The sequence below is a fragment of the Coniophora puteana genome, assembly GCF_000271625.1.
Source record: "Coniophora puteana RWD-64-598 SS2 unplaced genomic scaffold CONPUscaffold_18, whole genome shotgun sequence".
Taxonomy (NCBI): Eukaryota; Fungi; Basidiomycota; class Agaricomycetes; order Boletales; family Coniophoraceae; genus Coniophora; species Coniophora puteana.
The window spans coordinates 303793-328292 of NW_006913070.1; the positions used below are offsets into that span (position 1 = coordinate 303793).

General features: G+C 56.2%; 6 protein-coding genes across 6 annotated transcripts; 4 read left to right on the plus strand and 2 right to left on the minus strand.

The window, feature by feature from the left end:
- Positions 1–1707: 1707 nt before the first annotated feature.
- On the plus strand, positions 1708–3285 carry CONPUDRAFT_169775 (uncharacterized protein; the record flags this gene model as incomplete). The annotated part of the gene is made up of 5 exons (XM_007776712.1): positions 1708–1806; positions 1852–2008; positions 2063–2493; positions 2576–3180; positions 3235–3285. The coding sequence occupies 4 exons, from the start codon at positions 1708–1710 to the stop codon at positions 3170–3172; spliced, it is 1284 nt and encodes a 427-aa protein (XP_007774902.1). The 3' UTR covers positions 3173–3180; positions 3235–3285.
- Positions 3286–3577: 292 nt separating this feature from the next.
- On the minus strand, positions 3578–5274 carry CONPUDRAFT_169776 (uncharacterized protein). Its single transcript, XM_007776713.1, has 2 exons — positions 5049–5274; positions 3578–4693 (listed from the first exon to the last, which is right to left on the minus strand). Exons 1-2 carry the CDS (start codon positions 5112–5114, stop codon positions 3893–3895), a joined length of 867 nt encoding a protein of 288 aa, XP_007774903.1. The 5' UTR covers positions 5115–5274; the 3' UTR covers positions 3578–3892.
- A 1595-nt stretch (positions 5275–6869) lies between these two features.
- Positions 6870–8836, plus strand: CONPUDRAFT_169777 (uncharacterized protein; the record flags this gene model as incomplete). Its single annotated transcript, XM_007776714.1, has 3 exons — positions 6870–7103; positions 7163–7195; positions 7248–8836. The coding sequence occupies 3 exons, from the start codon at positions 6870–6872 to the stop codon at positions 8673–8675; spliced, it is 1695 nt and encodes a 564-aa protein (XP_007774904.1). The 3' UTR covers positions 8676–8836.
- Positions 8837–9392: 556 nt separating this feature from the next.
- Positions 9393–11389, plus strand: CONPUDRAFT_147462 (uncharacterized protein; the record flags this gene model as incomplete). The annotated part of the gene is made up of 3 exons (XM_007776715.1): positions 9393–9626; positions 9685–11277; positions 11332–11389. 2 exons carry the CDS (start codon positions 9393–9395, stop codon positions 11227–11229), a joined length of 1779 nt encoding a protein of 592 aa, XP_007774905.1. The 3' UTR covers positions 11230–11277; positions 11332–11389.
- Positions 11390–14449: 3060 nt separating this feature from the next.
- Positions 14450–22382, minus strand: CONPUDRAFT_85616 (glycosyltransferase family 35 protein). The gene is made up of 24 exons (XM_007776716.1): positions 22277–22382; positions 22112–22204; positions 21937–22061; positions 21283–21877; positions 21151–21234; positions 20985–21095; positions 20894–20916; positions 20625–20825; positions 20529–20547; positions 20363–20467; positions 20274–20302; positions 20145–20209; positions 20061–20083; positions 19732–19988; positions 19648–19665; positions 19551–19583; positions 19404–19494; positions 19323–19339; positions 18995–19265; positions 18786–18936; positions 18661–18719; positions 18523–18605; positions 17578–18463; positions 14450–17520 (listed from the first exon to the last, which is right to left on the minus strand). Exons 1-23 carry the CDS (start codon positions 22347–22349, stop codon positions 18233–18235), a joined length of 2757 nt encoding a protein of 918 aa, XP_007774906.1. The 5' UTR covers positions 22350–22382; the 3' UTR covers positions 14450–17520; positions 17578–18232.
- Positions 22383–23379: 997 nt separating this feature from the next.
- On the plus strand, positions 23380–24418 carry CONPUDRAFT_132450 (uncharacterized protein; the record flags this gene model as incomplete). Its single annotated transcript, XM_007776717.1, has 2 exons — positions 23380–23833; positions 23892–24418. Coding segments are annotated over exons 1-2 (546 nt in total), but the record flags the coding sequence as incomplete, so codon positions are not given.
- Positions 24419–24500: the final 82 nt, after the last annotated feature.

Here is a 24500-nt window from a genome sequence, read left to right on the forward strand (position 1 = left end):
TGTATCGTCCATCAGTTTTTTATTCTCATTGCTCTCTTCATGTAGTCTGCCTGCCTGTATCGTATCATTGCATGTGTAGTCGGATCACCATGTATTCTAACACAAAAAATGTATTATCTTGTTATTGGTCAATGTGCGGCGTGACATGCAAGTTCTCTAAGTCCTTATTTGGTCGACATCAGTTCATGACAGCAATAAGATGTGTTGATACTTGTAGGCTTCATAGCTTGGTATACAATACTCATAGCTTGCAATTGATCACTAAGTTTATGGCCCGCCTACAGAACCTAGCCCAACTTACAAGATATGAGTAAAATTCTCAAAATGGAGGTTACAAATATGTACTACGAAGCTACTAAATTTCAAGCGAGACGTACATTAGTTCTGAGTGCTTCTAGCTCTTATACTGAGCTTATAATCCGAGTGCGCTTTTTGTGATGTCTGCAGTAGTGGAGGTTAGCCTTGGTGTGAATTTCGGTACTGATTGGACCCCGATGGAATACAGACGTGCTCCAATTCGGTGTAATTAGATGCTGCCGACCTTCACTAATGTCACTGACTGACCTCACATCGTCATTCAACCACCATTCATGCTTGATTGTTCGGTTGATAACGAGATCCTCGTTCGCTTTTTTGAAGGCTTGAATGGTGCTGATCAGCTTGAGGAGCGTCTACCACGTTACGGAACTTACTGGGCGCAAGAAATATGCCTGTTCTTCGCCATAAATATACGCTCTTTTTTACTTGCCGGAGCACAATTGCAATAGACTGCAACCTCTGTGCCAATCTAATGAATATGCCAAGCCCGGTGGCGCCGGGTTCCAGGCTCATTACTCCTACACAGCTTTGGGACTTACGGCAATGGTCAGTAGATGTTCAAGGACGGATAGCCAAAGGATAGCTGAACTCAAAACTTACCTAAATACGTGAAAAGCGATTAAAAGTACTAGAAATGCGCCCCGCAATGCATTGAATTTGAGGTGTGCGCGATTACTCGGCCCTTTCACGAAATTTTATGTTATAGTTTCTCAATTGAAGTAGTTTGTGCACGGACATTGCACAGTGTGTTCCTGGCACCAGCTGAGGTAGAGTCGTCAGGTACCAGATGTCGCGTTCGAGTGTTGTTCATGATGGCCCCCTGATATCTCTTGCAAAGGAGAGATGCGTGGAGTTTCTATATTAAACCTTGTGACACGTTCCACAGAGGCATAACGACTCGGAGGAGGCTTAAGGCCGTGATCCTTAGGTACGAGGAGCGCGTTAGGAACGTTCCTACTGAATCATGCAGGGGGTGAAAGCAGGAGACTCACTAGTGTGTGAACTCGGAGTGAGCGTAGATCATCTGATAGGTGGATAGTTCTAAGATCGCTATCCGGGCGACTTCTTCGATTTGGTCACGTCAAGTTTGTCCCCGAGGGCCAAGAGACGCGCAGCGCTTGGTAAAAGGCACTGGTTGTGCCTTTCAAAGCACAGTCGACCTAATGCTTCGGGGGGGAAGAGGTGGTGCATGATGAAGATGCGACGCTTTCAACTTAGCGATGTAACCCTACCAGTACAGCGTGGGAAAAGAAACTTACGACGCGCCTCGCTTCACTCAACTTTACTCACCTCCTCCTTTACTTGTCCTCGGAACCCTGCGAATGAACTAGCTAGGATGGAAATAGCTCGCTCAAAAACGGCATTGCTAGTCTTCTTTATTTGACGCCAATGCCGGTACTCCCGGCTCTGGACTCTCACGTCGTATCAGGTGCCCCATCATCATCGTCTATCCTCGCAGTCTCGACGGAACAAACCCGCTGCCCCCTCGTACATCCACTTCCCTTGAAAGCCCACTAAATCTCTATGTATCAGGGCTCCACGCCGAGCTACATCACAGCCGACCTTGGCGAGGGATTGGTAGACTTCTCAGCCCCACAAGCAGTCGATGATACCGTATCTGTGACCGACGTCCAGGCGATCGCTTCGTATTCGTCCGTGCCATCTACGCAGCCGAGGTTGATTATCCCAGGTGAGCCTTTTTGTTTGGGGGTCTCATTGTAGAGTATAGTGCTCAGGGACCTAGGTTCACCCCCCATATGGACTGGAAACGTCCCCGATCGCATCAAGCCGGACAGCCAAACAGGTGCGGCAAAGAAGAAGGCGGCCTGCTTGGGCGTCTTGTCCTCGCCGGTCCCTATCTTTGTCGCAGTTCAAGCCCTTCACGAGGGTGCCGGGAAGCCCCAGTTTGACTATAAATCACTGGACATCGTCGCCGACCGCAACACCCTGCGGAAGCTCCTCCGCTGGGCGAAAGGATCTAGCGAACAAAGTGGGCCATTCCGCGTTGATATTCAGCGCGCTGGTAACACGTGCATATTCATCATGTGCACGGAAGGACCGCAGGAACGCGCCAAACAGTCGACGAAGGGGTATGGCTTTGGGTTCGAGCAAAAGACGACCTGTGCTGCTCCGGGGTGTGAGCAGGCGGCCGAGTACGCCAGAATTATTGCATACGTGAGTGACCACTTCGATTTGCTCATCGTTGCTGCCCGCGCTCGAGAGACAGACTGACGCAACGCGCGACCTCCGTCCCCAGAAACTCGGAGGACTCAACATCCTCCTCCGCTTCGAAGTCGACGCCTGCATCCAGACCCAGGCTGAACCCCCGAGGACACAGGGAGACTTAGCGACCAAGCTCTCCGGACTGACGCTGACCAGCTCCTCCGCACAAGTCAAAGGCGCTGCCAAGTCGCGCATCGCCTTTGGCCTGTCGGTCGAGCTGCAGCCGTCGCAGGAGCTGATCCCGCAGACCTCCCTCGTCGAGCTCGTGACGCGCTCGGTGCAATACGACGTCGGGTGGGAAGAGCTCTTCCCGCAGCTCTACCTTTCGCAGACGGAGCACGTCTTCATCGCGAAGCACAGCAGGGGTGTGTTCCGTGGGATTCCTGTGAACAGGATGCGGCTCAGCGATCCCGAGGATGGCGATATGGTCGCTCGGAAGGCCGAGGCGGATCGTACTTATCTGCCGAAGCTGAAGGCGGTGTTGGACAATATTCTTCTGGAGGTGAGGAGGGTGGAGGAGGGTGTCATTTTAAGTTTGGTAAGGGACGGGGGCAATCTCACTTTGCACAGGAGGACAGGCGGAACGGAAACGAGGATCCCCGAAGTGTTTTTAAACAAGTTCAGGATGTGATACAGAAGGTACGGATGCAGTGTACATTGGGTCTTGCTACTGATCATCGATTGAATTTATAGGCGTTGACATGATTCTTTGTGATGTTACTTTGTACGAATACTTGCGAGGCCAACGCGAATTTACGCGAATTTCAATCATACGTATTGATAAAATTGGGGGAGTGCTAAGGGACTAAACTCAACTCCGAGACAGCGCGTCAACCTAATACCCACTGGCATCTGGACACCCTCTCACATCATCGAGTCACAGGAAGCGACTGAGGGCGGCTATTTATCAAAGCAGTCCACAGCCGCCGAACGCTCTGGATCGATGCACGGTAATCTTGCATTCTCGGCTAAGATATATGAGCAAGCCAAACGTGCGCCAGAGCACATCAAACTCTGGAAGCGCATGGTCATTTTGAGTAATGGGAGTAGCTTCAAATATGTTACAAGGAAATCATAACGAAACAAACTTTTGTGCATGCATGGATATAGAATTGAAACAAAGGGTGTAATGAAAATTTGAAGTAAGCAAGGAGAGGAATTACTGAACGAGTAGGCGTATGCATGCACCTCCGAACCAACACTCCACCCAACCACAGACGGACTAAGATATAATATCGAGAACAAATTTGAGGAGCTACCATATATACCGCACGCGTCCGGCTCCTCCAACTCCCACCCTCCGCCCATCGCTCTCTTCTTTCCTTTCTTTCTCTGGACAACGTCGTGTCGCTCAACTAAGCATATCCTCGTCTCCGCGCTTGCCCACCATCCGCCGACTCGACGCCGGGCCCGTAGCAGCGATCCCGATCGCGTGGCTCCCGCCGACGTCGTTGGACCCGACCCCCTCGTTGCCATGGGTGCCTCCACTCCCGGTGCTGCCTGTATTTCCGGTACTGCTTGTATCGCCGCCACTACTCGAGCCACCGGGTGACGTGCCCGCCGTCGCTGTCGCACTGGCCGTGCTCGAAGCAGCAGTAGGCGAAGCCGACGAGCCACCCCCGCCGTGTCCGCCGTCAGACGACGTCGACGTCGAAGTCTCAAGAGGACTGGGAACGGTAGACGACGACTCCGGCGTCGTGCTAACAGCCGCGCTGGACGAGCTCTTCTTGCCCACGGTACCGCCGACCGCGCCGCCCACGACAGCGGCGACGACCACGAGCGATACGACGCCGATGGCGATGAGCCCCTTCGTGGTCTTGTACCACGGCGTTTTCGCCCCGTACGCTGCCGCACCCGCACCCGAGCCGGAACCGGCGCCGGCGCCGGCGGCAGCATAGCCACCGCGCCGCTCCTTCTCCTCGAACGCGCGGTCGGAGGGCGTCGCTGCGCCGCGCCCGGGCGTGGGGGAGTGGGCGCCGCGTGTGCCGGGGGCAGAGGCGGCGGCGGCGCCTGCGGGGAGGGGAGGGGAGTGGGAGGCGGGGGAGGAGGCGCCGTAGGGCTGTTGTGCGTTGGCGGGTTGGGAGGAACGGTGGGCGGCGCGGGTGGAGGTGTTGCGCTCGGGTTGGTCGAGGAGGTCGACGTTGTAGCCTTCCTGCTCGTTTAAAGTACGTTTGTGGGAATTATGAGGTGGGATGGGCGACGACGTTGATGGTCAAAGGTTACGGCAGGAGAATCGGGCGATCGGTTTGGCGATGGTTCGGTTGCATGCGCGATGCAAGGTGTAAGACGGGGGAGAACGACATAGACGGTGGATGCGAAGTTGCGAGACGCAGGATGACGAGGGTATTGGATATGAGAGTGAAAGGTGGAGATTGAATATCGAGGATAAGCGAAAAGTAGGGCCATTGAAGAGCATGAGCAGGAGTGAACACGAATGCGTTGAAAAGCACCAAGAAAGAAGTCGATCAGCAACTCCCCCACTAGCCAACACATGTATGACGGCGCACCTGTCTCTGAGCCCTGGTAGCCGCAGGGGCCTGGCCGAGGAGAGCCTGGTCGTAGTCTCCGCTCATAAGTGGGATATGGGTTTGCGAATCCACAGTCAATGTGGTTTCCTGGTCACTTGGATGTTATGGTGTTTGTGTTGGCAATGTGCCCTTTCGTCGCACACAACCAAGGGGATCCGATGCGTGTATGGCCTGGGGGGAGGAGGGAAGGAAAGGCGGTGTCAGTGGGAGGGAAGGGGAGGAGGGAATGGAGGTAAGCGCCGGAGGGCGCTGGCCATCACAATGGCGATGCGCGGAAGCTGTTCAAAATGAGGTGGGCAATTGTCGCCGGTGCCTGTCAAACACTCTTGGCTTGACTAGTACTCAGTGAGACACGTTCTGCTTGCTCTGACTTTCATGTTCAGGTTTTTTCAGATGTTACTGGGTACAATGTACACCGTATTTGCTATTGCATGAAGGTGCGTGTCTGCCAGAAGGCTCGCACCAGTGGGCCAGCGTTAGTGCGTGGAAAGGCCAGGTACGGAACGCAAGGTCATGTCCTTTTATGTCGCGCTCGCGTGCTCATATGAACAGCCGCAAATCCAAACTGCGCAACTTGTCAACGCTCTCTCGTATTACGGCCCGCTGGGTGGCTCATCCTATGTCGCATGCTCCAGCGGACAGCGCTCTCATCCAACTTCCAGTGGTCTTGGACTAGCGAGTTGGTAATCCCCAAGTCTCGCTTTCCGAATCCAGTTTATGTTCTTGCCTGCTCGTGCTCGGGTGCTAGCGCCTCTGCATATAGAGAGATCCTTCATACTCTGATCTTTGCGCATCCGACTCGTTCCGTGCAGTAGGAGAGATCCGCACCAGGCACGTCGACGACCTACTCATTCTCCCTAGGCTCGAGCAGCTGGCTATGGATCTGGGGTTTCTTGCACTCAGCCCTCATTCTCTTTGATCCATTTCTCCTCAGATTTTTCAGGTCCGGAAGTATCGTCCATCTTTGTCCTCTACAAGCGCCCATATTAGAATCTTGCTGTTAGTGCGAGAGTCGACGCAGATCGCCTGTGTACCGGCAAAGTACATGCTGGCAATTATGCTGAGTGTCGTGGGGAGAAATACGAGCAAAATCTGGCATGCTCCTGGTCAAAGTGAAGGGTGAAGCTCTTGGTTTTAAGAAGATGGCTGAGCGCTTGATCGCAAAAGTTGCCGAGATAGCTTGCCGCGCCGCTGAGTTTAAACTCCGATGTCGGGTTGCCGGAGCTGAGCGGGAATTGGACCGGTGCTCACTGCAGACAAACTGTGATTTTTCTGTTACAAAAAGTGATTGAAGAAGGCGGACAGATGAAAGCCTTTTTCACCCATCTTTTGCTGTGCGAAAAGTTACTGAAAAGTTGAACTTTTGCCTCGGAGTTTGCATTTCTACGCGGAGATTAGATAGAAACACGTCCAAATCGGGAAGGTGATGTCCGAATTCGGTAACCCATCCATTTTACCAGCGCAAAATTGACGCAAATGTCAGCCAAAAGAATACCTTTTCCTGTGCAAAAAAGCGTTCCAAAACTCGGAGGAAAAGGTTTTCATCTCGCCGTCTCTTTCTCTCGGTTTAATCCCGGGTAAAATCGCCGTTTGCACTGGGGGCGTTAGTCGATGTTTCCGGGGAAAACATGTCAAAAATATTCAAAATGTTTTGCTCGAAATTCCAAATTTGGAAGGTCACCTTCCCAATTAGGAAGGCATCCCTCAAAACATTTTGAATGCTTTCCACAAAAATATGGGCAATTGCCCCCAGTGTTGTCTGCAGTGGCTTCCCATCGCGACGCGTGCGACGCGTTCATCATGCACCGCGTCCTGCTTGTCGCCGAGCTCCTCGACAACATCTTTGGCAACCTCAGCGCAGAGTTTGAAAGGCTAATTGGTGGTCCTAATGACGGGACCTTGCTCGCGCTTGCGACAACATGTCGGACATTTAAAGAGCCTGCGCTGAATGCGCTCTGGGAAAATCTTCCCGAAATTGATACTCTCATCAAATGTCTGCCTAGAGATGCATGGGAGGCTTCTGTGGATCAAGAGGTATTTTGAAACATTACATATTCAACAGATACACCAAGCTGATGATCCCGTGCACCCAGACAAGATGGGGCCGTCCAGCCAATGCCTTTGTCGTAGGTCTCGAACTCACCTCCGCGCCCACGCTCGGCGTTCATATTTTAACAGGAATTCAAACGGCCTCTGACACCCACAGATTGGACCATCATCCGTAGATATGCCCCTCGCGTGCGGCGCCTCCACCAGGTATCCCTGGACTCCCACAGGTCTTCCTACACCAAACTTTTGGTGCTCAGTCTTGCCCCTCCCGACAGCGTCCCGCTTCTTCCGAACTTGAAGGCTCTCGAGTGGACGGGGATGCAGCCCGATACCGCTCCTTTTGTGCGGACCTTTCTCAGTGCATCTCTTGAGTCGCTCCATTACGGCATTGGCAGTACGATACCCGACACGCACGTGCTTGCGTCCGTTGGTGCATTCTGCCCTGCTATCAAGGATGCGAGTGTCTTCTCGTACAAGAAGATTTCGGGTGGGATCGAAGCTTTCTCATTGTCGGTGTGCCGCTGGGAGTACCTCCAGGTGCTGCAGTGTGAGGAGCTGACGGACGACGCACTCGTTCACATCGCAGGATTACCGAACCTCCGAGAACTGCATATCACGTTGACTCCGGGGACGCCTTTCCGAGCCTTGAGGATGCAAGTTCAAGGCAGCGTATTCACGAAGCTGGCTTCTCTAGATGTCAACGCAGCCGACTTGGGTTTTGTCGCAGCATTCGTCAGCGCGTTTGAGCTATCACCAGCCAACGTCACGATGCTCGTTGCTGAAGAAGCCAACGCGTGCTCCGATCGCGTTGCGGCTGTCCTGAAGGCACTCTCAAAGGTCGGGCGCGCTCTAAACCACGTAGAGATCGCTGAAGAGGAGCTCTATTGGTACTACAACCCTCCCGCCCACACGTTCACAGTGCGGAACTCTGTTATCGATATGTCTACTCTCCGCCCGCTGCTCGGATGTGCCGCGCTCCGCGTTATCGATCTCGACACTCGGTGTTCTGTGGTCCTTACCGATGCTGAGCTCATAGACCTGGCGCGGGCGCTGCCCCTTCTCGAGACGCTGTCTGTCAACTCGATGCGCGGCTGGAACGCACCCGCGGCGGTCACGTTTTACGGTGTTCTTTCGGTCGCACGCCTGTGCCCCTGCCTCACCCGTCTGGGTATTCAATTCGACGGGATGTCGACGGAGAAGATACACCCTCCAGAAGGAGCCTCTGCTCATGATAACGAAGAGGGTGACGGCAACTTCAACCTCGAGGAGCTGTGGGTCGGGAACTCGCGCGTCGATGACCCGGAGACGGTGGCGACGATTTTGTACGATGCGATGCCGGGGCTGAGACGCGTGTTTGGGTGGTGCTCGCCGCCGGGACTGGGGGATGAGGAAGACGAGGCGTGGCGAATGGAAGAGGAGGTGTACGGTCGGAGATGGAAAGAGGTTGAGGCTATTGTTGCTCAGTTCCGCCGTGAAGACAACGAGGATAGTAGCACCTCAAGTGGGGCTGCGGAGCTGAGTGCAGATGAAGACACTAATATGGGCGAGGAGGAGTAGAAATTCCGTAGAGATGACGGTGGCGTCGCGGAGGAAACTAAGGGTACGATGAGGGTGGTCTATGTCGACGCTGGTGTACGTCCTTTTCAATGCACACCATCACTGTACTGTAATCCTATGTCGGGTGCTTCTGCAGTAAGTGCGTTGCCTCAAGTACCAATGGCAGGCTTTCTGAGTCGAATTTAGTCAGGACTAAGGAAGCCGCAGTTGTGCACAGACCGCGTTCATGGTTGTCGGGGGAAAATGAACCCCAGAGAGCGATGGTTCATGAGCGGAGAGCCTACTAATCCATAGTCAGGTACTTGAGCCCGGGGAGAATGAGTCGCCCGGCAACGTACCTGGTGCTGAGCTCTCCTACTTCTCCGGTATATATTCCGAAACACGGTTGGAGTACTGCATCCGCGCCGCAAGCTAAATGTGCACCAAGGAGGGCCACCCGGCGTCGCCGAACTTCGCGTTTCACTCCCCTCAGATCTCTGATACAAACATCGATTAAATTCGATCTCCAATTTTCCTGCGAAGTACATATACCGAAAGGTGTATTAGTGATGTGTTGTAAGTGTCCAGATGGTTGTGGACTTGACCGACCTCACTTGGACCTCACAAGCGTTGGCGCGTTGACGAGAGTCACCTTGCCTTCTCCGCGCCACCAAGTTCAAACTCCGATGCCAGCCCCCCGGAGCTGACTGGGATTTAGAGTGTCGCGACGCGTTCATCATGCACCGCGTCCTGCTTGTCGCCGAGCTCCTCGACAATATCTTCGGCAATCTCAGCGCAGAGTTTGACCGATTATTTGGTGGTCCCAATGACGGGACCTTGCTCGCGCTTGCGACGACATGTCGGACGTTCAAAGAGCCAGCGCTAAACGCGCTCTGGGAAAACCTTCTTATGATTGATAGCCTCATCAAATGTCTGCACAAGGATGCATGGGAGCCTTCTGTGGATCAAGAGGTAGTATCTATTTATATATTCTGAAGCTTACACTAAACATATGATCGCGTGAACCCAGACAGGATGGGCTCGTCCTGCCGGGGCTTTCGTCGTATGTCTGCACTCGTCTGGGTGCCAAAGCTTGGCCTTCATGCTCATAGCATATATATGGCAGGAGATCAAACGACCTCTGACGCCCTCGGATTGGCTTATCATCCGAAAATACGCTCCCCGCGTGCGGCACCTCTATCAGGTGTCTCTGGGCGCCTACAGGTCCGCGCCTACCAAACTTTGGGTTCTAAGCTTAAGTCTTGCCCCTCCCGACGCGGTCCCTCTCCTTCCAAACTTGAAGCTTGTTGAATGGACAGGGATGCGACCGGATACTGCCCCCTACATGCGGACGTTCCTTACTGCATCCCTTGAGTCACTTTGCTACGGTGTTGGTAGCACCATACCGGACATATACCTGCTTTCGTCCGTCGGGGCATTCTGTCCTTCCATCAAGGATGCGAGTGTCTACTCGTACAGGAAGATTGGCGGGGTCGAGGCGTTCTCGTTGTCGGTGTGCCGCTGGAACTACCTCCGGGTGCTGCGGTGTGAGGAGCTGACAGATGAAGCCCTCGTTCATATTGCAGGATTACCAAACCTCCAAGAGCTTAATATTGCGTTATATCCGGAGACGCCGTTTCGAGCTATGCGGGCTCAGCTTCGAGACACTCCGTTTCCGGACTTGACTTCTCTGCACGTCATCGCAGCAGATCTAAATGTCTTTGCAGCTTTTGTCTGCGAGTTTGAATTGTCACTCGCTAAGGTTACAGTGTTTGTCTCTGAGCGGGCCAGCGCCTGCTCAGATGGCGTTGCAGGTGCCCTGAAGGCGATCTCAAAGAGCAAGCGTGCTCTAACGCATGTGGAGATTGCCGAAGAGGACGATAGCAGTATCCCCATCCCTGCGAACCACACATTCCCGCTGCAGAACACTGTTATCGATATGTCTACCCTCCGCCCGCTGCTCGGATTCAGCAAGCTCCGCGTTTTGGATTTTGAGACCCGGTGTTCTGTGGTGCTTTCAGATGCTGAGCTCATAGACCTGGCGCGTGCGCTGCCGCTTCTTGGGGTACCGTGTCTCAACTCCATGCATGGCTGGAACGCGGCACCCCCGGCAGTGACGTTCTACGGTCTCTGCTCGGTTGCGCGCCTTTGTCCATTTCTTTGCCGTCTGGGTATCGAATTCGACGGGATATCTACGGAAAAGATACGTGCTCCTCCGAACTCTGGGGGCGTCTCTGCTGTTGATGAGGAGGATGTACTCGATTATCACAATTTCAGCCTCGAGGAGCTGTGGGTCGGGAACTCGCGCGTCGAAGACCCGGAAACTGTGGCTAGGCTTCTTTACGAGGTCATGCCGGAGCTGACGGGGGTGTTCGGGTGGTGCGAGCCGCCGGGAGTGGGAGACGATGTGGACGGGGAATGGCAGATGCATGAGGGGGAGTATAATCAGAGATGGAAAGAGGTTGGGGATATTATCGCGAAACTCCGCCTGGAGGACGATGTGGATGGCAGCATGGCAAGTGGGAGTAGGGAGCTGAGCTCAGATGGTGAGACGGACACAGGCGAAGAAGAGTAGGGGGTTTATGGGGACGACGGTGGAGTCGTTAAGGAAACTGGGGATATGGTGAGTGTACAGTCGATGTAGTTTATGTCGGCGTTGGTTTACAGCTTTTTGCAGGTATATCGCTGTAACTTTGCGTCGGTTTTTCTTTCTACAGTTCATTGTATAGAACCTCACGCTATTAATTGCTGTCAAAATGGCCACAATCTATGCAAAGCAATCTGATATGCGCCGTGTAGCACATCGTGTAACGCGACAGCGCTAGTGCATCTGTTCGATCCTGACGTCAGCATGAGACGAGCGAAGATTAGAACTACTCGGTATGAAGAGCCTGCTGTAATATAAAATGTAAGTTTGCGAGTGAACTCGGCAAGAAGGAACTTGTTGAATGATTGCATGAAATCCACTCCGTTTGGCGTGCCCTCTTCGAAAGCCTGCCATTTGATTGCACCCATGGCGAGTGATATGATCCCGAGGTCTTCCGCTACTGCACCGTGACTATACTGGAGATTGCAAAGGCCCAATGACATGTTATTTGAGTTGGTCGTGGGGAGGCCTATCAGGGGCCGGTGGGGCAGGATCGCCAGAGATTGCGTTCATGATGGCTACTTGGATGTGATGATGCTGTAGTCCGAGATGATACACAAGAGCAGCAACACGGCGTTCGGAGGGCGGAGACGCGCTCGCGGAAAGTAGCATGATGGCGTCTTATGGTGGCTCGCGCGGCGTTCGAGCACGTTCCGACGCCACGAAGCTGTCCTTCCTTGACCACTTTGTCCAGATATCTTCCAAAAGCGCTAAGGAATTGTGCGACGGCGGAGTAGTTTGTAGTTCCGCGCATCTTTGGAAGAGCAAGGAATGTCAAGGCAGAAGAATTGGAATGCCGTCACACTTCATCTCGGCAATAGAGTGGTGCACCTTCCAAAAGCAGAAATTCCTCCGCGGGTGCAGTCTGGAAAAAAGAAATGTTGTTCATGAGAGAAATTATCTGGTTCGACTGTCGCGTTCCCCTCTTCTCCCAGGCCCCGACTTGCAGGTCCTCCTCTTTCCCCTCCCCCGCTACCCCGCCCCGTCCTCCCTCCGTTCCGCCACTCCGCCGTCACCACCCCCTCATAAGCTTATTTGTTATCTGACATATCCGGCTCCAAGGGGCCGTCTAATCATCCCGTGCGACACGCATCCTTCCTTCCAAACCCCATATATCTCCCCACCCTCATCTCAATCCACGTCGACTGATACACGCATACTCGACACAGCACACGCTTACCGCTAGCTCATCCAGCGACTGTCAATCCAACCAGGTTTTATCTATTCAGATCCTCCTTTCATAGGAGGCACCGCGTTCCAACATGCCTTCCTTCCTCAACAAGGTCTTTGGACGCTCCAAGCACCACCACCAAGATGGTGCTGCGGGCACAGATTCCCACCCTGCTGCCACCGAGCAGCAGCCAGCGCCGCTCCTCGACGGCAAATACGAGCGCATTTCGACCCATCTCCCCGACTCCGCGTCCAACGTCGTAGACGATGTCCCGCCCAAGCCGCCCTCCAAGTCCGACAAGGACTCGGCCAAGTCGTCCACGAGATCCAAGGTCAGGGTCAAGGACGAGAAGGAGAAGGAGAAGGACAGCGAAAAGGACACCCCGTTTTCGCTCTTCCGCGTCCGCTCGAAGCCCGCCGTTGTGCGCACTGGTAGCAAGGCCCGTGTCGAACAGGCCCAGAGGCAGCATATTCCGCATCTGTCCCTTCATCTTCCGCACGACGATGCGCTTGCTGCTGCGCTCAGCGCAGATGCAGGCGCGGGCGCGGGCAAAGCGCGCCCGAGCCTCGGGGACGTGTTCGATACGACCGTCGGCGGGAAGCCGATGCTCGACGAGGTGGAGATCGCGAGGAGGAGGCTGACGCCGCAGGAGGCGAATGTGCTCGTGAGCGCTTGTGCGAAGGCGATCAACGAACGGGGTGCGTCTGGTTTACTACGTTTCCTAATGAAAAGCGCTGACCAATATGTCCGTTGTTCGCCTCCACTCGACACAACGCAGGCCTCGAAACGCTCGGCCTCATGCGCCCGCACTGGCACGCCGCGTCCCCCGCCGCCCAGCGCCGCCTCATCTCACTCTTCCTCAACACCCTCGTGTCGGGCTCGTCCACTTCCGAGGACCCCTCTGCACCCGAGTTCGAGGCCGAGCTCACGTACACGCGCTCGCAGCACGACATCGCGAGCGTCCTCCGCTGGGGCCTGCGCCATCTCCGCCTCGAAGAGGGGCAGCCCGCGTTCGGGAACGTGATCGTGTCGTCGGATTCGGACCTTGCTGATCCTTCTGCCATTGCCACCGCCACTGCAAACACGGCAGCGTACGCGTGGTACGCGTCCTTTGCGCACGCCGAGCGCGTGGCGTCGTACCCCGCGGACGCGTACAGCGCGCACCTTGTGCCGAGGTTGCCCGCGGCGCACGGGGCGCTGTTGGGTGTGTTGTTGGAGCTTGTGGCGGCGCTGGGTGCGCATGGGGAGGCGAATGGGATGTCGGCGAGTCGGGCGGTGATGTGGTTTGGCGCGTGGGTGTTTTGTGCGCTTGGGGCGTGGGAGGGGGCCGCTGTCACGGCTGGAGGGGTGAAGGAGGGAGAAGAGGTTGGAGTGAAGAAGGAGAAGGAGGGGAGGGGGAAGGGCGGGAAGAGAGGCAAGGATGGGAAGGCCAAGGAGAAGGAGAAGGAGAAGGAGAAGGAGAAGGAGAAGGAAAAGGAGGGGCAGCAGGGCAGTGTGGTGCAGGTGCAGGGATCGGGCGAGCGATGGATCGAGTTTTATAAGGCCTGGGAGAGGGCTGGGCGCGTGCTGGAGCATCTGTTCCTCGCTAAGCTGAGGTGGGTGTTCTGTCTCACTTTTTTTCTCTTCTCTTCGTCACTTCCCTTTCTCCGATCCTATCCTCGCGTTCATGCCACGGTCTTATTAAATTACTAACGAACATCCCCCTTTGTGTCTACCGCGATCCAACAGAGAAGACGCCCTCGCGCACCGCCTCCCGACACGCCTCGAGGAGCTCGTGCACGCGTACCCGTACCTGCGCGGCGGCGCCCCGCCGCTCAACGACGATCCGAGCGCGATCGGTCGGCCTAAGTTCAGCACGCGCCGTCCTGCGGCGCTGCACGTTGTGCTGGAGTACGTTGTCGCGGACGCGGCGGTGCTTGCGTCCTTGAGGGGCGCGTCGACGGGCTCGGGGAGGGAGCCGAGGCGGGTTGTGATCGAGGCGCTTGGGCTTCCTGCTGCTGCTGATAGGGCAAAGGGAGAGCCGGCGGGGGAGTATGAGGGTGTGTGGGAGGGTATTCGCAAGGCCGCTGCGATTGAGGAAGCCGGATCTGGAAGTCAGGGTTCGGAAGAGGCGGGGATCAACTTCGACCTCGAGCGTATGTTTGCGGACGAGACGCTGCAACTCTTTGCGCGCACGGATCCTGCGCCGGAGCCGCTTTCGGGATCGGCGCCGCTGTCCCCGCTGTCGGCTGTTTCGGAGGCGTCGTTCTTTGGTGGCGGTGGGGGCGCGGGCACGCCGCTGGCGCGTGTCGGGTCGATGCCCACGTCTCCCATTGCTGCGCGGGTCCCGCTTCCTGCGTCCGCGGGCGGCAGTCCGACGGGCGTCGCTACGCCTATTGCGTCCTCGAAGTACGCCAATGGGTCTACGGCCGCCGTGAGCACCAAAACCGCCACTGCTACCGCCGCTACTACCACGCCGCCGCCCGCGATCGCGGACTGGGCGCAGTTCGCGGTGGGCGGGTTCGGTGTGGCGAGCGCGGGGCCGCTTGCGAGTACGCTTATGGATGCGGATGTGGAGGTGACGGAGCCTAGAGATTTGCCGGGTGGTGGGGGTATGTCGCCTGTAAGGAAGCTGTCGCGGACGGGTAGGCGGATGAGTGCGGGCGCGGGGTATGGAGGGTCGGGGCGGTCGTCTGCAGATGGGGCTGCGGGTGCGAGTATGGGTGCGGGTGCGGGTGCGGGTGTAGGAGGTGTGGGGACGCCGCCGCCGCCGAGCTCGTTCCCGAGCAGGAAGGTCAGCGGCGGGTCGAAGGCGTCGAAGACGTCCAGGGACAAGGCCGCCGTCAGGCAAGAGGTGGCTGCGGCAGTTGCCACTGCTGCCGCGGCTGCGGCTGCGAACTCGCTGGAGAAGCAGAGCAGGGCGGACGCGATCGCGCGCGCGGTGCAGGCGAAGCGCATTGCCAGGCTGGACGTTGTCCCGCTCGACGAGGCGTTTGTCGATTTCTGGAGCGACGCGCTGAGCGAGCCGGGTGTCGCTGGTGGTGCGGACGGGGCCGGCTTTGGCGCGGGCATTGGGGGCGCGTGGCCGTCGGTGGTGGTGTGTGGGTTGAGGCAGACGATCGAGGGGATCGATGTGCCGTTGCCGGCGGCGGTGAATCCTGCGAGCGTTGCGTCGTTGCAGGACGTCAATGCCGGTGCGAATGCGAATGCGAATGCGAATGCGGGCGCGGGGATGAGGGTGCCGGTGAGGTGGCTCGTTGTGGAGGAGACGTTTGTGCCTCCGCCGCCGCCGCCGCCGCCTGCTGCGCCTCCTATGCCGGAGGCTGCGGCAACGGAGAAAGGCGCCGAAGAAGGACGCGCGGCGAGTCCCCGTGCGCGGCCGCGGCCGAGACCGGGTCGGACGGAGAGAGGGTCGGCAGCGTCGATGTCGTTTGCGAAGAGGTTCTCGTTCTTTGGGAGACCGGGTTCGGCGAGTGTTGGTCCTGCGGGTGTGGGTGTCAAGGGCAAGACAGGGACGACGACGAATGAGTTTGGGCAGGTTGTTGAGGAGGAGGTGGAAGAGGAGGGGCAGGACGGCAAGGAGGGTGAGAAGGACGGCAAGGAGAAGGACAAGAGCAAGGACAAGGTCGATACGAAGACGGAGAAGAAAGATAAGGCGAAGAAGGACAAGGAGAGCAAGGCGGGGGCGGCGCTCGTGGCGGGTACGGCTGCTAGCGTTGTCGGCGCTGGTGTGGCTGCCGTTGCGGCTGCTGCGAACCGTCTGACGTCGTCGTCTAAGGAGCCCAAGGATGTTCCGTTGCCGGAGGAGAAGAGCGAGGATGAGGCTGCGCCTGTTGCCGAGCCCGCCACCGAGCCCGCCACCGAGCCCGTTCCCGAAGCCGACGCACAACCCGTTCCCGAAGTTCCTGCAGCCAAGGAGGAATCAGGAGAGGCTGTCCTAGCGCCCACCGCTGATGAGAAGGATGCACTCCCCACGCCGCTCCCGGAGAGCGAGGCGCCGACGCCGCCTGCCAAGGAGAAGGAGCTCGAGGTTGAGCCGGTCGCTGGGCCCGCTGAAGAACCCCAGGTCGAGCAGGAGACGGAGGCGCTCCCGCCTGCGCCCCAGAACGTCGTGCTTGCGGGCGAGACGCCCGGCCCCCAGGTGGCGCTCGAGACGAGCGAGCCGGTTGCTGTTGCCGAGGCTGAGGCTGCTTCAGAGACTGAAGCTGCTGCCGCTGAGGAACCTGCTGCTCCTGTCGAAGAGTCTGCCGCTGAGTCTGCCGCTGAAGAACCCGCCGCACCTGCCGAAGAACCTCAAGCCGAAGCTCAGGAACCTGAGACTCCCGTCGAGACGCCGGAAGTCGAGCTGCCCGCTGTCCCCGTTGTGGATGCCGCACCTGTCGAGCCGGTTGCGGAGCCCGTCACGCATGAGACGATTACGGACGACCCCGAGCCGAGTAACCGCGACAGTGTGGCTAGCGAGGCTGCTGTCGAGCCCGAACCCGAACCTGCGCCCGCGTCCGAGCCTGAACTGGAACCGGAGGCCGAAGCAGAGGCAGAGGCAGAGGCTCCCGTCGAAGAGCCCGCCGCGCCGGTTGAGGAAGCGGTAGCCATCCCTGCTCCCGAGCCTGCTGTCGAAGAGGCCGATGATCTTGAGGCGACCTCTGCCGCTGCACCTGTTGAGGAGCCCGTGGAGGCTGTGGAGGAGCCTATCGCCGTTGAAGAGCCTGCTGCTGTCGAAGAGCCTGCCGTTGCAGAGGAGCCGGTCGCTGAAGAGGAGCCTACTGTTGAAGAGGAGCCTACCGTTGAAGAGGAGCCTGTCGCCGTCGAAGAGCCTGCTGCTGTCGAAGAGCCGGTCGTTGAAGAGGAGCCCGTCGCTGAAGAGGAGCCTGTCGCCGTTGAAGAGCCCGCTCCTGCCCCAGTCGTTGAAGAAGAACCGGCCGCCCCCACCGTCGAGGAGGAGGAAGCTGCAGCGCCCGCGGAAGAACCCACTGCTGCTGTCGTCGAAGAGGACGAGCCTGCTGCACCAGTTGAGGAGCCTGTCGTCCCCGTCGTGGAGGAAGAGAAAGCTGCTGAGCCAACCGCTAATGGTATGTTCTTGTTTCGTCGTTGAGATACAGCAGAACCTAACCCGCGATATCTTCCAGGCTCCAGTGTTCACGCTGAAGAGGAACCCCAGGAACCCGTGGACGAGTCCGTATGAGCGCTGCTCACAAATCGACATAAGCCCAATTCACCCTGAATTTCGCGAGTATACCCCACTGCAGATCACTGTCTTGGTCATGATCTTGTCTCTCCTCTGTTAATATTTTCGTCTTCTTTGCATTTTTTGTTTGTTATGGCTGCTTATGTTCCATGGATCCCGACATTCTTTGTTTCCCCACTCTTCGGCATCTGCACGTTCCGACGTCCTTTCCTCGCATGCGCACCCGTTCCTCGTATTTTCATTTCATCCACTTCTCGTCCCATACTCGTCATTAGGGTGACATAATTTTACTTCATTTATGCTCCGCTCTACCAACTTGCAGGGAAATCCCATCCACCCACAATCTTGATACCCTTCTTTTTCATGATACGGAATATCCAGTTCCACTCCCGCTCCACAGTTTGGTCACTGTCTGTTCAAAGGACTCTGCGGCACCCACTCGTTTCGTTATACCAAGTTAAGCTTTAGCTAGTTTACAGGTTACAGTATCCGTTTATCTCTACAGTTTTTGCCTTGACTTGCTCATGCTGCCCGCGAAAGGAATCAGTTCTTGAGATCAACCTGCTATCCCGATGGAGTTCTCGATGTTTCAGGATCTAGACAGAAGTCTCCAACTCCGAAGGTACGGTCACCGGGCTAACGTTTTTGTACTCTTGAGCGTAGTCCGGAGCTGCGGAAGGAGTAAGTTTAGGACCGGCCTCCTTTTCGACTTTGGTGACCTCGGCCTTGGCGCCTTCAACCTTGGTGCTCTCAACCTTGGTGCTCTCAATGTTCCAGTACTCCTGCGCGTAGTCCTGGATAGCGCGGTCGGAGCTGAACTTGCCCATCTGAGAGTTACATGCGATGAGCATCTCGAGAAGTGAAGTGCAAGGAAAATTGTAGTCACCTTGGCGGTGGTGCGGATGGACTTCTTGAGCCATTCCTCACGGTCTTCGTACGCCTCGTCGACCATCTTGAGCGCGTTGACGTCTACAGTGATCGTTCATTGTCAGCGTTATCGTAGTGTTTATGAGATGACGCTTACAAGAGTCAAAGTCGTCTGTCAGGAGGTAGTAGTCGCCCTGTCTGATCGTGTTAAGGAGCCTGTCGAGCAAGAAAACGAGCTATCAACGAAAACATAGATCGCGAGAAGGACAGAGGGACACGTACGGCTCATACACGCCGCCATCGCCGAAGAGACCCGCCGAGACCTGGTTGAGAACGTGCGCGAGCGCGGGCGACTTCTCTTCGACGGGCACGGGGTGGTACACGTGCTGATAGCGCAGGTCCTCGACCGCCGGTGTGAGGTGCCCGAAAAAGACTAGTGCACGATGAGCTCCTCGCTCCTTATCTAAACCCGCATTGACGACGGTACTCACAGACGTTGGATTCCCCGACCTCCTCCGCGATTTCGATATTGGCGCCGTCGACGGTGCCGAGGAGCAGCCCGCCGTTGAGGCAGAACTTCATGTTGGACGTGCCGGACGCCTCGGTGCCCGCGGTGGAGATGTGCTGGCTGATGTCGGACGCGGGGATGAGCACCTCGGCGAGGGTGACGGAGTAGTCGGGCAGGAAGAAGAGGTTGAGGTACTCCTTCGTGTCTGGGTCGGAGTTGATCACGCGCGCGGCGTTCACGATCAAGCGGATCGTCTGAAGAATTGCGTGTTCATATAAGTCAGGAAGGGAGATGTAAGAGTAGGGACGTACAAGCTTGGCGATGTAGTCTGGAAAATGAGAATTACGAGGGTGAGCATGCGCATTCGAGAGAGGTAAAGGAAAGTGACTCACAGCCAGGGGCAGCCTTGCCAGCGAAAAAGACATTACGGGGTGTCACTTTCTTGCGCTCCGCGGGCGTCATACTCTTGAGAGTAAGATAACGCTATAGGAACGCCGCGATGAGCATCGAAAATCTCAATCATGGCAGAGATCACGAACATGAATGACACCGAGGATGTTGAGCGTTTGACGCTATCAACCAAAATAGAGGTCAAACCCCGCTCGAAATCCACACAGAAACACGCCTCCTACTTGCCTTGTACTCATGCAGCCGCTAAAACAATATAACATGTCAGCATTCTAACACCCCTCTTCCACCACACAGCGGCAAAAAACGCACCTTAATCTGCACATCAAACATCGCATCCGTCTTGACCGTCAAGCCGAGGGTAGTCTGGACATACGCAGCCAGGCGCTTCTTGTTCGCCTGCTTGACCGCGGCCCACTCCGCGCGGAACGCCGCGTCCTCCGCGAAGGGCAGCAGGCCCTCGAGCTTGTACAGGTCCTTGAGCCACACGCCCTTGGGCACCTCGAGCGTCTTGCTGATCAGCGCGGAGAGGCCCGGGTTGCATTGGTCGAGCCAGCGGCGCGGTGTGACTACGTAAGTGGGTGAAAGGGAGGTTAGGAGATGGGAAGGAGATGGGGGCAGAGAAGGAGGAGCGCGCTTACTTCCGTTGGTAACGTTGCTGAATCTAGATAAGAACACCGCCGATGAGCCCACGTACGAAGCACAAAGGGCCACACATAACTCACTTGCTCACACCAAAGTAGTCCACAAAGTCCTTCAAAATCGTCGTGCGGACGAGCTCGCTGTGGAGCTACACGAAGAGCGCCGTCCCGTCAGCTAAACCATGCACCCCGTACACCGCACACAAGACAAACCTCGGCGACACCGTTGATCTTTCGCGAGCCTATCAACCCGAACGTGTTCAGTCTCCTGTGACATGAGACGGCATCAAGGGGTAACGTACCGATGCAGGCGAGGAACGCCATCTGTACCTGCTGCGGGAAGCCTTCCTCGATGAGCGACATGCGCCCGAGGCGGTCCCTGTCGCCGGGGAACTTGCGCTCCACAGCTACCAACCAAACATCAGCACCACGATGTTCAGAGGCATCATTACGACAGCGTGTGCTTACATTGTAACCAGAACAAGTTCTATACCACGCGAGATCAAAGACCACCCAGCACAATCAGCCACGACACTACGCGAATCAGAGAGGAGCGCAACGCACGATATCAAAGATGATCTGCATGTGCCGCGGGAGAAGGTGCTCCATGAGCGGGACGGGCCACTTCTCGAGCGCCTCGGGGAGCACGGTGTGGTTCGTGAAGAAGAACGTGTCCGTGACGATCTTCCACGCCTTGTCCCACGCGAGCTCTTCCTCGTCGATGAGGATGCGCATGAGCTCGGGGATCGCGAGCGTCGGGTGGGTCTATGTATAGTGGTGATGTTTGTTAGTCATGTCGTGAAGATGAGGGGAGGGGAGGAGATGGGACGTACGTCGTTCAGCTGGATGGCGACATCTGCATGGTAGTTTAGAGACGTTAATGTAGGTTCATGTGTTAAGAGTGGAGAAGAGACGGAGACGCACACTCGGGGAACTCGGATATGTCCTTGTCGAGGTTTTTGAAGCGGCGCATGATGTCCGCGAGACTGGCGGCGGTCCAGAAGTATTGCTGCTTCAGGCGGAGCTCTTTGCCGACTGAGCACTTATAGTCAGTATCGAGGCTCAAAGGTACGAAAATGAACGAGCGTACAGGTGGTGTGGTCATTGGGGTACAGGACGGAGGTAATGGCAGCCGCGCTGTTCGAGGACTCGATGGCGCGCTCGTAGTCACCAGCTAGTATCGCGTTAGCATGGGTTCAAAAAACAACCGAGACGGACTCACCATTAAAGCTGTTCAAATCAAAGCCCCTCTTCGGCTTACTCTCCCACAACCTCAAATTGTTCGTGTTCCGCGTATCGCACCCAGGAATCATCACATCATACGCAACCGCCAACACCTCCTGGCCCCCACTCCATGTCGCCCGGCCACTGCCATCATTGAGCCTCTCCGCACGGCCGTAGAACCTGATCTCGTAGGTCACGTCCGTGCGCGGGAGCTCCCACGGGTTCGAGTTCTGCAGCCACGGATCGGGTGCCTCGAGCTGCTGCCCGTCCTGCGAGATGACCTGCTGGAAGATACCGTACTGGTACCTCAGGCCATACCCCCACATCGGGAGCTCCTGCGACGCGGACGAGTCGAGGTAGCACGCGGCGAGCCGGCCGAGGCCGCCGTTGCCGAGCCCGGCGTCGCGTTCCTGGTCAAGGAGGTCCTCGAGCGAGAAGCCGAGCTTGGAGGTGCCTTCGGAGTAGGCGCCTTTGAGACCGAGGTTCAAGACGGCGTTGTCCAGGGCACGACCCATGAGGAACTCGAGGGAGAGGTAGTATGCGCGTTTGCCGGCTTTGCGGGTGTAGTGAAGCTGGGTGTCGTTCCAGTTGATCTAGGGGATTGGGTCAGGGGTTTTGCCTAACAAGTGAAGATATGAGTTAAGGCACGTACGATCAGGTTGTCTCGAACGGAGAGCGCGGTAGCCTGGTATGCACCGAGGTTATCGAGCTCGTGCGGCTGACGAGCGAGGGAGGTCTGGACGTGGTTGACGATCGACTTGGTGATCGACGGAACGCCTGCATGTCCAACGTCAGTCAGAGATACGAAGTATTTCATAAAGACAAACCGGTGTCGAGAGATCTAAGACCATCCTTCCATGTCGCCTCGTCGCCACGGGGCCACTTTTCCTTGCCAGAGGCATCCTTCTCAGGGAGGTAACCTGCGGGGCGTTGTCAGCATCAAGATAAGATCTATGCTTACAACGACAGATCCCGAAAGAGACGAGACGTACCCGTCAACGTTCGAACGTGTCTGCGGGCCCTCTTAGGCTTGCCAATGGTCGCGGTGTCGAGAACGGAGGTCATGGCGACTCGAGGCTGCTGGCCGCGAAAAGGGGGCGATCGCAGTCAAAGAAAAGGACATTTTGAACACAAAAAGGCCTTATATGCGGTGAGGGGTATAGAGAATGGGGTCAGAAGAGTGCGAGTGAGCACGGGGACTCGAAGAAAGACAAGTCAACGATCTAGAATCTTTGCGGTTCCAGTAGAGGACCACCGCCGCCGATTCACCGCAACTCAGGGGTTACTTCTCAACACCGACGAGGCCAGGCGCGCCTTTTCCCGGTCCTTCATCCGAACAGGAACTGCACAAGACCCTCACCATCCTCAGCTGCGGCACGACGCGATACCGCAGAGGCAAAAGTAAACACACTTCCACCTCTGGTCAACCTCGTCATACGTGCCCTGAAGCAATGTCTTTGGAAATGGAAATACGACGTCATTGCAAACCCACGCTGGTCGTCCTGCTGACCCCGGAGATTTGGCTGCCATGATATTGCGCCCTCTGATAGTCCTCAGATGCACCCCAAGAGAAGACAAGGCAAGCCATTTAGCCCTCGTCTCTCACCAAATAAGCAATCTCACACGTCGCGTTCTGACCCCTCTCAATCGCCTCGAATGTCGTCAATCAACTCGTGACATATTCCCGTTGACGCTCACAGGTATCTAATTGACAAGACCAGCTGCATACTTGCGTGCAAAGATAACACCGCATAATGTTACGCTACACCTTTTTGGATGCAATAGTTCAAACCTTTCGTTCAACGATTGTTAGGCTTGACCACAGGCATCGGATGACATTCAAGGCAGAATGGCGTCCTAGCTCAGGAGATTTGGGCGCTCGCAAATCGCCGCACTATCCTTCAAACCTCAAGAATAGCTTTCAGTAACCTGCGTAAACTCGGCTTTTCACACACTAGTGCGACCTCTACAGTACTCATGAACCTCAGCTGAAGGCTTCTTGTAAGGAAGATGGTGCCCATCTTCCGAACAGGAAACTAGATGCCTGGCTACCGACAAAGTCCGTCCCTGTGCACGGCAACGATGAGCCGGGCGGCAGAGCTCGCACAGGAACGCCATACCCTGGACACTATCTATGAACGAACGGATGGGCGTACTGTACAGCACAGCGTGCCAGGACGAGCGCCAAAAATAAAAACACCGCCGCGTAAGCCTCACGCATGTCCCGTCCCCTTTGTCCCTCTTTAGGTCTTTGCCTAAAATCTTGCATTACCGAGCACAGGACTGCACTTTGCTGCCTTGTTTATGTCTCTCTCTTATGTTCAGCTAAAAGCTAACTCTGAGGCGGCATCGCTTGGGTGGTGGTGGCCTCTTCATAAAAACGCTGTGCGGGGCTGAAAATCTGCCAAGAACGTGCTAGACGCTGGTTCATTGATAGCAATTAGATGCTGTATCGTCACCTCGTGTCCAACATATAAAGGTGACCGCACATCCTATTGATCGCACCAGTTTAGAAGCAACTTTTCCCGTCATGGCGCAGAGTCCTCCGAGTACGTCGTACGATCCTGACCCCAAGTTCAAGCGTGAACGTTTAAATCAACATTACAGAGCATGCTCCTATACAGGGAGACATCAAGGGTTGGCAGAAACTCGCACGCGACAGCGCTCAAGGCGCCATGTACGACTCCAACGAACGCCAACCGCACTCAAAGTGTCTCTCAGGGACCAGAGTCAGCCTTCTGCAATCGCTCAGGACGCTTGCTGAAGATCCGAGCCGCAAGATCGTCTGGATGGCTGGAGAGGCCGGTTCGGGGAAGACAACGATTGCGCACACGTTTGCGGATGAGCTTCGTGTGGAGGGGAAGCTCGCAGGCACGTTTTTCTTCTCCAGAAGACATGCTAAGCGAAGCACCTTCGACCACGTCTTCCTCACCATTGCCTATCAGCTTGGCTTGCAGCACCCCCGTGTTCACGAGATCATCATGAAAGCCATCGCCGACGACCCCGCGTTGCTCGCCCAAGAAAGATCCCGCTTAGATCAATTCGAGAAACTGATCATCGAACCTTTGAAGCACCTAGGACAGATACGGAGAGGGGAGCCTGGCATGTCGCTCATCTTGGATGCCCTTGACGAAGGTACAACTCGCGGACTCCAACATGTCGAACCTTTTATCTCTCTTCTTGTCCGCCTTGTCCGAGATACAACGCTTCCCGTGC

Coding starts and splice junctions, on each gene's coding strand:
- CONPUDRAFT_169776 (XM_007776713.1), bottom strand. CDS start 5,114: ATGAGCGGAGACTACGACCAGGCTCTCCTCGGCCAGGCCCCTGCGGCT. Junction 4,694..5,048: donor CTACCAGGGCTCAGAGACAG/GTGCGCCGTCAT, acceptor TTAAACGAGCAG/GAAGGCTACAACGTCGACCT.
- CONPUDRAFT_85616 (XM_007776716.1), bottom strand. CDS start 22,349: ATGACCTCCGTTCTCGACACCGCGACCATTGGCAAGCCTAAGAGGGCC. Junction 19,989..20,060: donor CAGCAACGTTACCAACGGAA/GTAAGCGCGCTC, acceptor CCACTTACGTAG/TCACACCGCGCCGCTGGCTC. Junction 18,464..18,522: donor CCATCCGCACCACCGCCAAG/GTGACTACAATT, acceptor TGTAACTCTCAG/ATGGGCAAGTTCAGCTCCGA.